This window comes from Leishmania infantum, chromosome 26 (assembly GCF_000002875.2).
Source record: "Leishmania infantum JPCM5 genome chromosome 26".
NCBI classification, from domain to species: domain Eukaryota; phylum Euglenozoa; class Kinetoplastea; order Trypanosomatida; family Trypanosomatidae; genus Leishmania; species Leishmania infantum.
The window spans coordinates 432,284-442,521 of NC_009410.2; the positions used below are offsets into that span (position 1 = coordinate 432,284).

The 10,238-nt window shown below is 62.0% G+C and overlaps 3 protein-coding genes across 3 annotated transcripts; all 3 read left to right on the forward strand.

The window, feature by feature from the left end:
- Positions 1–554: 554 nt before the first annotated feature.
- LINJ_26_1270 (conserved hypothetical protein) lies at positions 555–2,327 on the forward strand (the record flags this gene model as incomplete). Its single annotated transcript, XM_001470432.1, has 1 exon — positions 555–2,327. One exon carries the CDS (start codon positions 555–557, stop codon positions 2,325–2,327), a length of 1,773 nt encoding a protein of 590 aa, XP_001470469.1.
- A 761-nt stretch (positions 2,328–3,088) lies between these two features.
- Positions 3,089–6,664, forward strand: LINJ_26_1280 (conserved hypothetical protein; the record flags this gene model as incomplete). Its single annotated transcript, XM_001470433.2, has 1 exon — positions 3,089–6,664. The coding sequence occupies one exon, from the start codon at positions 3,089–3,091 to the stop codon at positions 6,662–6,664; it is 3,576 nt and encodes a 1,191-aa protein (XP_001470470.2).
- A 1,673-nt stretch (positions 6,665–8,337) lies between these two features.
- Positions 8,338–9,366, forward strand: LINJ_26_1290 (conserved hypothetical protein; the record flags this gene model as incomplete). Its single annotated transcript, XM_001470434.1, has 1 exon — positions 8,338–9,366. One exon carries the CDS (start codon positions 8,338–8,340, stop codon positions 9,364–9,366), a length of 1,029 nt encoding a protein of 342 aa, XP_001470471.1.
- Between the last annotated feature and the right edge of the window lie 872 nt (positions 9,367–10,238).

Here is a 10,238-nt window from a genome sequence, read left to right on the forward strand (position 1 = left end):
TTTCCTTTTCTGCTCCTTCTCTTCCTGTGTACTCATGCCCGTCTGCGCTTTTATGCTCACTCGTGTACCTCCATCCACCCATCCACCCGCTGCAGTCGTGCAACACAGGAAAAGAATGCCTCGCGGAAGAGACAGGGGCGGAGAAGGGCGGCGATGAAACGAGTGATGGTGGCAGCGGGAGGTGCGCGGCAACAGCTTCTCCCGCCCCCGCCCTCCCGCCGTGCCTTCCCTCCACGTTGGATGTACCGATCGGGTGCTCTTTGCGGGTCATTTCGCTTTGTCCTCCTCGCGGGTCCTGTGCCTTCGCGTGCGTGCATGTGCATGCATGTTGATCTGCATGCGTCCCTGCGCACTCGGAGGCTGTGGCACACCCAAGCGCACGCCGATGCATGCAGGGACACCATCGGCAGCTCGCTCTCTCTGTCTCACTATCCGCTCTCGCCTTCCCGTCGCGCTTTTCACGCAATAGCCTCTCCCGCGGCTCCAAATTTTAGGCGCCCAAAAGTCGGTTCCCACCCCACCCCCGCGTCCGCGCGTTGCCCCTGTCATCCATCATGCCGACTAGCGCTGTCTCCTCGGCAACTTCGTGCGGCTGTCCATTGACGCTGCTGGAGGCGTTTGCGAGCAGCGCCGCCGCTCTTCGGCAGTTTGGCATTCCGCGCGTTCGCGTCGTAGGGCTGAGTGAAGGATGCACACAGCAGGATTACGAGCGTCAGCGCGCGCGCCCAGATGGCAAGGACCTCGAGAAGCTGCTTCAGGAGAGCAGCCTGCGTGGCCCACACGGTCGGCTTGGCACTGCCAGCCGTCGCACCCAAAACGAGCAAAGTTCCCTGCACGAGGCAACGGCGTATCAAAACGTGCCGGTTGTGACGGAGCAGGAGTTTATGAGCAAGTTTGTCTTCCATTCTCGCCCGTGCGTCATCCTCGACGCGCTGGAGGCGTGGCCAGCACTGCGCAAGTGGCGAGACGATCGCTACGTGTTTGACCTCGACCACAGTCTGCCACTGGAGGCGGAGAAGAGGTCTGACTCTGAAGAAGAGCAGGACGAGGACGAGGACGCGAAGGAGGACGATGAGGACACCGGCACCAAAGAGCCGGTCTGCAAGCACGCAGGTAAGACGAAGTCAATGGGGGAAGCAGTAATGCGGCCCAAAAATGTCACGGTGGCTCTGACGCCAAACGGGCGCGCTGACTCCGTCACCCGCGTCACGTACGCGACTGCCGCCGTGCCAGCTGAGGAGGCGGCCCGCGTGTACGCCGGCGATGAGGCCTGCAAGCAGGCAGTGCTCCTCTCTCCACTCACCCACGCCGCAGACACAGACGGAGGCGGCGCGATTCGGCAAGAGAAAATTTTCATGTACGCCGCAGAGCTGCGCGTGACTCTGCCGCAGCTGTACGGCCTTCTGCTGCGCAGTCCCATGCGCTCGCCGCCGCACCCCATCGACATTGACATGCGCACCTACGCGGACAAGCAGCGCACGCCCGCTATCGCGTACGCGCAGCTGCAGAATAACTGCCTGAACACGGAGTACACTCACCTGCGCGTTGACCTGCTCCCGAACGTGGAGCGGTTTGGCTGCCGTGTCTTCAGCAAGGAGGCAGTGGAGGCGGCCAACGTGTGGATCGGCATCCCTGCGTCGGTGTCATCGATGCATCAGGACTGGGTCGAGAACCTCTACTCGGTGGTGCGCGGCGTGAAGGAATTCGTGCTGATTCCGCCGTGGGAGGGCCCCTTTGTGCCGAAGCCGGAGATCCCCGCCGCGGCATTCGCTATCGATGAGGCGGCGAGCCTGATCGACCCCGAGGACGACCGCGCCGAAAGCTGGTCGCTTCAGTTCAAGCAATACCCCGTGAAGGATGGCACTGTGGTGCCTTGGATGGACTTCGACCTCGCCGGCGCAGACGCGGAGGTGGACGCGGAGGGCGCTGCACGTGCTGAGCTGGAGGGCCGACTGCTAGAGAAACTTCGCGTTAGCACGTCGCCGTCGCCGTCATTGTTGTCAAGCGCCGAGGCGAAGAGGGCTAGCAACGATGAAGACGCGGCTGCCGCACGCGAGGAAGCCGGCCGCAAGCCGCTACACCCCTTAGTCGTCTACGTACACCCCGGCGAAACGCTTTACCTGCCCGCGATGTGGCTTCATCGTGTTGCCCAACACCCCGATAGCACCGACCTGCACGCGCGTCAGCGGCACAGCGGGTCTGCCAACGCGGCAGCATCCGCCTCGCCACCGCCACTCCCCCTGACCGCCGCGGTGAACTACTGGTATGGCATGAGCTTCAGCAACCCGTCGGTCGTGCTTTTGCGTGAGTTTGGGCTCCTGTTGTGAGGTGGGGGCTCGCTGCGCCGGGTCGGCGTTCCATCGACTCGTTCTCTCTCTCTCTCCCCACCCCTCCCCCCTTCACGGAGGCGGATGCACCTCTTTTTGGTCAACACGAAGTACAGGCGACGGGGAGAGAGAGGTGGGGGAGGGGCTGTGAGTATCTGCGCTCGGAGGGTAGTGAAGCCAATAGTCATCGACTCACGGATGGAAGAAAAGAGGGGATTGAGGCTGGAGTCATGTGGGCAGTTTTTGCGGGTGATTTTGGAGGGTGTGGATGTGAGTGTGCGCACCACTGCTAACGTCGGAGCGTGCTTGATGCAGCAGCGTGAATCGCGTAACCGTGCAACTAAAGAGCCGGCACCACCAAATCAGTTTAGAAAGCAACCTGTGCACGCACGTCCATGTATGCTCTCTACCAAGGTGGGAAGGCACTCCTGCGCGCTGCTGCACAACAACAGCAGCCGAGGAGCCGTCTCATCCCTCCATCACGTGAACTGTGGTTGTGCGAATGCTCATGCCCAAACAGGATTGGAGCGGCTTCCGTTCCGATGTTTCTCTCCTGCTGCCCCTCCCCCCCCGCGCGCCCCCGATCCTCGAATCTCTCTTTCTTCTCCTTTCACGTTTTCTTTGCTTGCACCAGCTAGCGCTGCGGAGGGACGTGCACACGCATAAGTGCCTTCAGCCGCTCCACGCACACGCACACCCTCCTCGTCCCCCTCCGCTCTGCCTCTCACTTGCCAGCACAACACACACGCACAAACTGTATCATGACGGAAAAGTCGCTCCTTCTGAAGTGTGACTTCGCTGGTCGTTACTTCATGGTGGGCACTGACTTCCCCGCCGCACGCATCTTCGACACGACGACCTCATCCCTGGCCGCTGTTGTGGAGTTGCCCCTGCGCAGGCGCACAGTCTCGCTCGCTGCACTGACACTGACGTCTGTCGCGATTCGCCAAGCGGAGGAGAACGAAGCGCCGGCGTCAAGCGGGAAGGGCAGCTCGCTTGCCGGTAACCGCAGCGAGGCGCTTCTCGACAACAAGGTCGCCACATATTATGCCGCCGTCGGCCTCAGCGACGGTACGGTGATCCTGCACGATGTTCGCCGCGACGTTCAGCTCGCCCATGTGCAAGTGTCAGAGACGCAGCAGCCAATCATCTCGCTGCAGATGTGTGGCGGGTACGCGTTCTGCTTGGCTGCCAACCACATCCTGTACGTGCTGCACGTTCAGAACTCCACCTCAGGGCCGTGTCTTCGTCTGTGCGTGCAGCCCGATGCGAGCTCGATCGCGGTCACCACACTCACTGCTATGGACACTGCGGCAGTGACGGCGCCCCGCACAGCATCAAGCGCCACCAACTCGAATCGCGTCTTTCGTGTGCTCGTCTCGGGGCCCACAAATGCGCTGTACGAGATGCGTGCGCTGGCGAACAACAGCAGCTGCAGCGGTGCCATGGCCGGCTCGGCTACCGCCAACACGGCAGTCGCGCCGCAGGTGCACGCCACGAAGCTGCTGGCATTTCCATCGCAGGGAACGAGTGCCGAGTTTGCATGGGTGAGCAGCGTGGCCCCGTCAGCTCTGCCTGCTGGTGGCGGTGGTGTGTCGGACACGCCCGTCTCGCTGCCGGCCATCACGGCCAGCGCGCAGGATGGCGTTGTGCGCGTCTGGGACGTGCGGTACACGCCACCGCCCTCCTCTGCCGCTGCCTCACCCCTCACCACCGATCTTGACAGCGTCGCTGCATCGTCGTCGGCAATGGTGGCGCGGTGCCGCCGAACGCTTCTGTGCGGACAGCGCATCCTCAACGTGTCCGTGCTGCCCGACACGATCAACGGCAGCCGTAAGGGCAACTACATCATGGTGACCACCCTAACCGGTTCGGTGCTGCTCTGGAGTCTCGGTGACGCTCTGCTGCCGCCAGTTGTGGAGCCGGTGCCACTGAAGCCTGATGTGGTGCTCGTGTCTGCGGTGGCAGCTGGTCGGCTTCTCTTCAGTGCATTGCGGCCGGCGTCTGGAGCACCCAGCCACGCCGCACCATCAGACAGCCCGCTGCGTTCGCTGGAGATGACCCTGTTGCGCGGTCGCTTCGCTCTGCCCCTGTTTGAAACCAAGAACGTTGGCGACGCCGTGGAGGAGGCCTCGTCCGCAGGTGCCGCAGCGCCGCCGGAGTCGGCGGCCACCACGGGCGCGGCCGTCGGAGCCCGCACGAAGGCGAGGGCGGCGAAAGCGAATGCTGCCAACGCGCGACGCACGGCCCTCGCCACCCTCGCCCTCGCCGTGGCCGGCACGAATGCCAGCGTCGCCACCGTCGTGGAGCTGCCGCTGAACGCGGCGCACGCCTCGTTGCTGGCAGACCAGCGCGACGCGGAGTACCTTCTCCAGCACACCACCGACGCGGCTACGAGCGCCTTCGTCGTTATGGACACCGTCTGGGCAGCGCACCGGCAGCAGGTTGCCGCAAAGGCGAGCCAGTACATGACGGACGCTTTCAAGGCGCCGCAGCTGTACCACGCCAAGTCCATTCAGGACCTGCCAGTGAAGCAGTACACACTCGAGCAGCGGCTGCAGCAGGTGGCCCGTGAAGAGGCGGCCGCCGCGCTGCGGCGGAGGCAACTCGCCACCGGCAGTGCAGTGGCCGCCGAGGGAGCAAGCGACGCCGACGATGCCCTCGAGCAGCGCCAGGGAGCCGACACCAAGGCTGGTCGCAGTGTCATGTCACACCACGCCCTCGGGCTCGCTACCGTGCCTCTGTATCAGGCGCTGCACGCAAATGACACGTCGGCTGTGATGGACCTGTTAAGCATGTCCGCTCGGTCCGCGGAGGGCATGCGGGCGACGGTGCTTTCCCTGCAGCTCCCGTACTGCCTGCAGCTGCTGCATGTCATCTCGGAGCGTTTGGGGCTGTGCAGTAAGGCGGTCGAGAAGGTCACGCCAGCGTCGCAGTCTGGCGCGGGTGATGGTGCAGAGTCGACGACCGCGTGTGCTACGGCTGAGCAGGACGGTCACGCCGTCGGCACCGTGAGCGGCAGCGCGACGGCCGACGCGGCGGCGCAGTCAGCAGACGCCTATGGTAGCAGGGGCAGCGGTGCCGCGCTGCGCGGAGGCGTGGCAGCCTTTTCGATTCGCTCCTCTCTTCTCGAGTGGATCGACGCGATTGTGCACTACCGCGGCAGCGAGCTGCTGGCGGTGCAGCGCGATTGGGACGCGCGGGAGGCGGCCGGTCGGGCGAGCGAGACGACACCGCCGATGGTGGCCTCTCCTCCCAAGGACTTCCTAGCCCCCATCCTGCACCACTACGAAAGCTTGTGCAGCCAATACGACAAGCTGGCTGTCCTGTATGGGCGACTGTCGATCTTTAAGTCCGTCCGGCCTTCACGGAAGAATGAGTTCCTGAACATTCCGCGGAAGTCGCTATCCTCCAATGTGGAGATGGGGCGTCCAGTGCCAGCCGTCAACGGTGGCCTCGCCACTAGCAGCGACTCCAGCAAGCGACGCCTGCACCTCACCGGGCGGAGCAGCGTCGTCGATGACGACATCCTCTTCCCTGTAATGTTCAAGGAGTCGCGCTCGCGGTCTGGCCCTCGAGTGGTGCGCGTCCGCAGCAAGCTCGAGATAGAGAAGAAGCGGCGGCAGCGCGAGAGCAAGGGCGTGGCGTTGCAGAAGCGTGCCCGCGCGCTGGCGCGGGAGCAGCTGCGGAGCACCAAGGCTGCGCACAGCATCCTCGACGACAACAGCGGCATGAAGCGCGGCGGCCTTGATGTCGTGGACCAGATCATGATGGCCGAGATGGCGGGCAAAGACGGCGAGATGGACCTGGACGCGCTGGAGGCGATGGACCTCGCTGACGATGCGAGCGACACGAATATGCCGAGCGACGTCTCCTTTGACAGCGAAGCGGGTGAAGAAGGTGAGGACTGGAGTGAGGAGGGGGCGGAGAGTGTCACTGCCGCTCGTGGCAAGAGCAAGAAAACCCGCAGGGAGGCCGTCGTCGCGGACCAAATGCTGGCCGACGCCGCGGATGAAGAGAGTGACGACGACCAAGACAAGGACGACGACGCGGCCCTCGACAGCAGCGAGGCCGAGTTCTCTTCGGGCAGCGATGATGACGTTGACTCCGACTCCCCGGATGGCGACGATGAAGAGAGTGATGCCGAGGAAGACGATGACGATGACGACGAGGCTCAAGAGAGCGGTGACGATGACAAGACGCAGACGTCTGACGAACTCGACGAAGAGAACGAGGACGATGGAATGGGCGAGGACATGCAGGAGCTGCTGAGCCGGCATGAGGACGATGCGGATCGCTCAGAGCGTCGCAAAGCCAAGAAGGTGCGCACTGACTAAGAGAGAAAAGAGGGGCGAGAGAGAGAGAGAGATGAACAGAGTCAATTAGCTGATCTTGGACTGTATCCGGAACGAAAGCACCTAGCGAGCTCCTCTCCCTTTTCCCCCCCCCCCCACATGTGTGCGTACCAGTAACCAAATAACAGATTAAGATGATGCGGTCGAATAAGGCAGGAAATCCATACACTTATAGGTGAAGTGCGATACAATGGCAGAACGGGAATACTGAGCGCGGCGCCTCCTCTATCTGCTCCTCCACAGTATGTGAGTGCCGGTGTATCTGTTCGTGATGTGTTGGTATCCGCGCTGTGCAGAGGTGCATATATATATATATATGCACGTAGGCGTATGTGCGTATGTGTGCGAGTGTGGAAAAGTCGGAGTGGGGCTGTGCTGGATGAGGGACGTGGCCAGTGAGTGTGTGTGTGTGTCGATAGAAGCAGCAGATGAGCGGTACAGATGCCTGTCTGTGGAACGCTGATGGGCACCTTCTGTGCTACATGTGAGTGAGTGTGCATGCGGCTCGCCCTCTCTGCTTGTCTCTCCGCCCCACCCTCCTCCCTTCTTTTCTGGTTGGGCTCCTTTCTTGCACTTCGGCTAATCCTGTTGGCGGCGGTGGCGGCGGTGGTGCCGACGATCGTAATGAGATGCACGCTGTTGGTCTCTCCCGACTTCGCTCTCGTTCTAAGAGAAATGAGACTCTCTTTCTGCCTTGTTTAGCTGTTGTTCAGCACGCACCACACACGCTCAGCATTCGCATGCGCGCGGAAACGAAAGGGAAGCACAGATGCAGAGAGAGAAAGACAGGCAGTGACTGCGAGTCGAGTTAACGGGTGAAGAGGAGGTGCAGATTTGTGGGGCTCTGCGTGCTACCAGTGAGCCATGGCGAGCAGCCTGAGTGCAGGTGCAAACGTATCCCCACGCGAGAGTCCTCTGTGAGAGAACGCGTTGTGTGTAGCGGCTCCGCCCTGCCACTGTCAGTGCCACTAAGCGTTACCTCTTCACTGAGAAATAAGCGAGACGTGTTCCTGTCCTGCGATGTGGCTCGGCAATGGTACCAGGGCAGATGATGCAAGGCGCACGAGTCATTGCCACAGCGCTCGAGCCTACCCTCGCCACCATCGCCTTTGCTCTCTGGTGTTGCCATGCACTTGTTGTTCTCGGCAACTGGTAGTGACTGGGCCATTACTTTCTTTCTCGCTCTCTGCATTTCTCCCTTTCTTAGATGCAGCGTCTCAGTCCGCGCCCCTTTTCGCCTCTTTTCCGTGCGCTTCGCTCTGTTTTCATCCCCTTCTCCCGTGCGCGTGTGCGTTGTTCTTGAGCCTCTCGTCTGCTGGTTCTCGCCGCGTCTGCCACGCCTCCTCCGTGTCTGCTCGCCCACAAGCACACACACATAAATACGGAAAGAGGGAGCGAGGGATAGAGTGAGAGGAGCGGGGGTCACACACATACACACATCTCTTCTCTCTCTCTCTTGGTGCTCTCATCAGGCGCTCATCCCCCCTTGGCATCGTCGCTCCGTGCCTTCTCTCCCGTTTTACGGCCCCCGCTGACTTTCTGCGGTGGTGCGGATCGAGGCGCACGCACGCGCACAGGCGCAGTTGATAGCAGCATCTTGTGGTGCCGTAGAGAGAGCGTGTGCGCGCGACTCCTCGAAAGGCACAAGCGAAAAGATGTACACGCAAACGACGCCGTTGCTGCGCGGCCTCTTCTCAAGGAAGCAGGACATGCAGTCGATGGTCGAAGGCCACTTCTGGAGCCTCACGCGGTACCGCATTCTGCCGCGGTTTCTCGGCCTTGACTTCGCTGGCAACGTCATCTTCTTTCCGTCCCACCGCAAGCAAGGCTTTGGTGGATGGACGGCCGTCACGCTAGGTGCGCCGGGTAGTGCAAACTCGGCCTTTCTCAGCTCGGACATGAGCGGTGTGAACGTCCTCGAGGATGGCTACCCGCTACACTACAAGGCGAGCCGCAAGCTGCAGGCCTTCGTAGCCCAGGAGCGTCGCCGCTGGCAGAAGAAGCAGGCGGAGGCGATGGCGGCCGCGGCAAAGGCCAAGGCTGACAGTGAGGCAGCTGCAGAGGCAACAACGATGTCTGCGGAAACTGCGAAGAGTGGCCAGGCCATCAATGTGGCGATCCCGCAGGAGCACATGGCGAGCTACGATGACGACCAGCAGTTCCGCGACATGCTTGCTATCAAGTGCTCACAGCCGCGCTTCTACACCAGCCAGCTGCGTGTCAGCCGTCTTGCCACTATCATGTACAAGTGTCTCTACTTTTACCTCTGGGCTGTGTTTGTGTCGCTCATCGTGCAGGGCTACCTCATGTTCCGTGCCTGGGTAAACCCCCCGGCCCGCGAGGGACTCAAGAACATCGAGGAGCACGTTCTGCACATTCCACGGCTGCTTTTCTCGGGATGTGTGTACGGGCTCGTGTGGCTCGTGCGCACCGCGCAGCCGGTGATCGACCCTGTCGTGAACTTTTTGACGGAGAACTTTCCCCAGGTGAACTGGGGCGCCGCCTCTGCCGAGAACCTGGCAAGCCGGGCACAGCACCTTGCCGACGACGCGCACCCCAAGGCAAAGGAACGCAGGCAGAAGGAGATGCAGCTAAAGCTGCAGACGGAAGCAGAGCGCCGCACGTGGTGGACGCGTGTCTTGATGGTGCTGCTGGCCGTCTTCTCCGTCCTCTGCGTTCTTTGAGCAACACGTAAGAGGGCAGCGAAGCGAAAAGGAAAAAGAGAAGGGCCGACCTCGACTCAGAGAGAGAGAGAGCGCAGCCCTGCTGCGGCGGAGCTGAAAAGGGGCCGTTGCACCCCTGCCTCTTGCGCGCACACACACACACGGACGACCTGATGCATGCCAATTCCCCCACACTTGTTTTCCGTCTCCTTCCCTCTTGCTCCCTTTCTTGTACTCTTTGCTTGTGTTTTGGTACCTTTTCTTGGCCGGAGGAGTGCCCTCTGACCTCCTTGAGGCGAGCTGCGACGCAGCGGCACTGCCCAACGCACTGGACGCCCCACCACGCGCGGTAAATTCGAAGGCGCCGTCGCTCGTGCGGGTTTCGTGTCGGTGGCGCTTGTGCGCGTGCACTGGCTTTTGCGCGAACCGTGCAGAAGTGATGGCCTGGCTACGGGCACCTGCGAGGCCTTGCTGCACCACAGGAGCTCCGTCATCGTCTTCATCTTCCTTTCTTACACTGCCGACTTCGGCATCGCGGTGCCGCCGCGTATGTCGCAAAGGCTGTTCAGATCGTTCCCGCCATTGACCGCTGCCGCCGCTCAGCGCAAAGAGGACCTCGACAGGGATGTCCCAGTCAGCTGTCGGGCCGCGCGGGAAGCCACCCCCAACGCGATGATCCATCAACGGGTCCGCCGAGATGGCTGCTGCTGTCACGGTAGACATTTCATTGGAGAGCGCGTTGCCACCACGGCCCCGAGCATCCTCCCCGACAACAGCGCCAAACACACCGGCAGCTGGCTCGACTTCTCCGGGCGAGCGGAGGCTGTTGCTCGNACGCGCGGTCATCTGAGGCGGGATTGGCAGTTGCCGAGGCCCCGCAGCGAGTCCGCGCT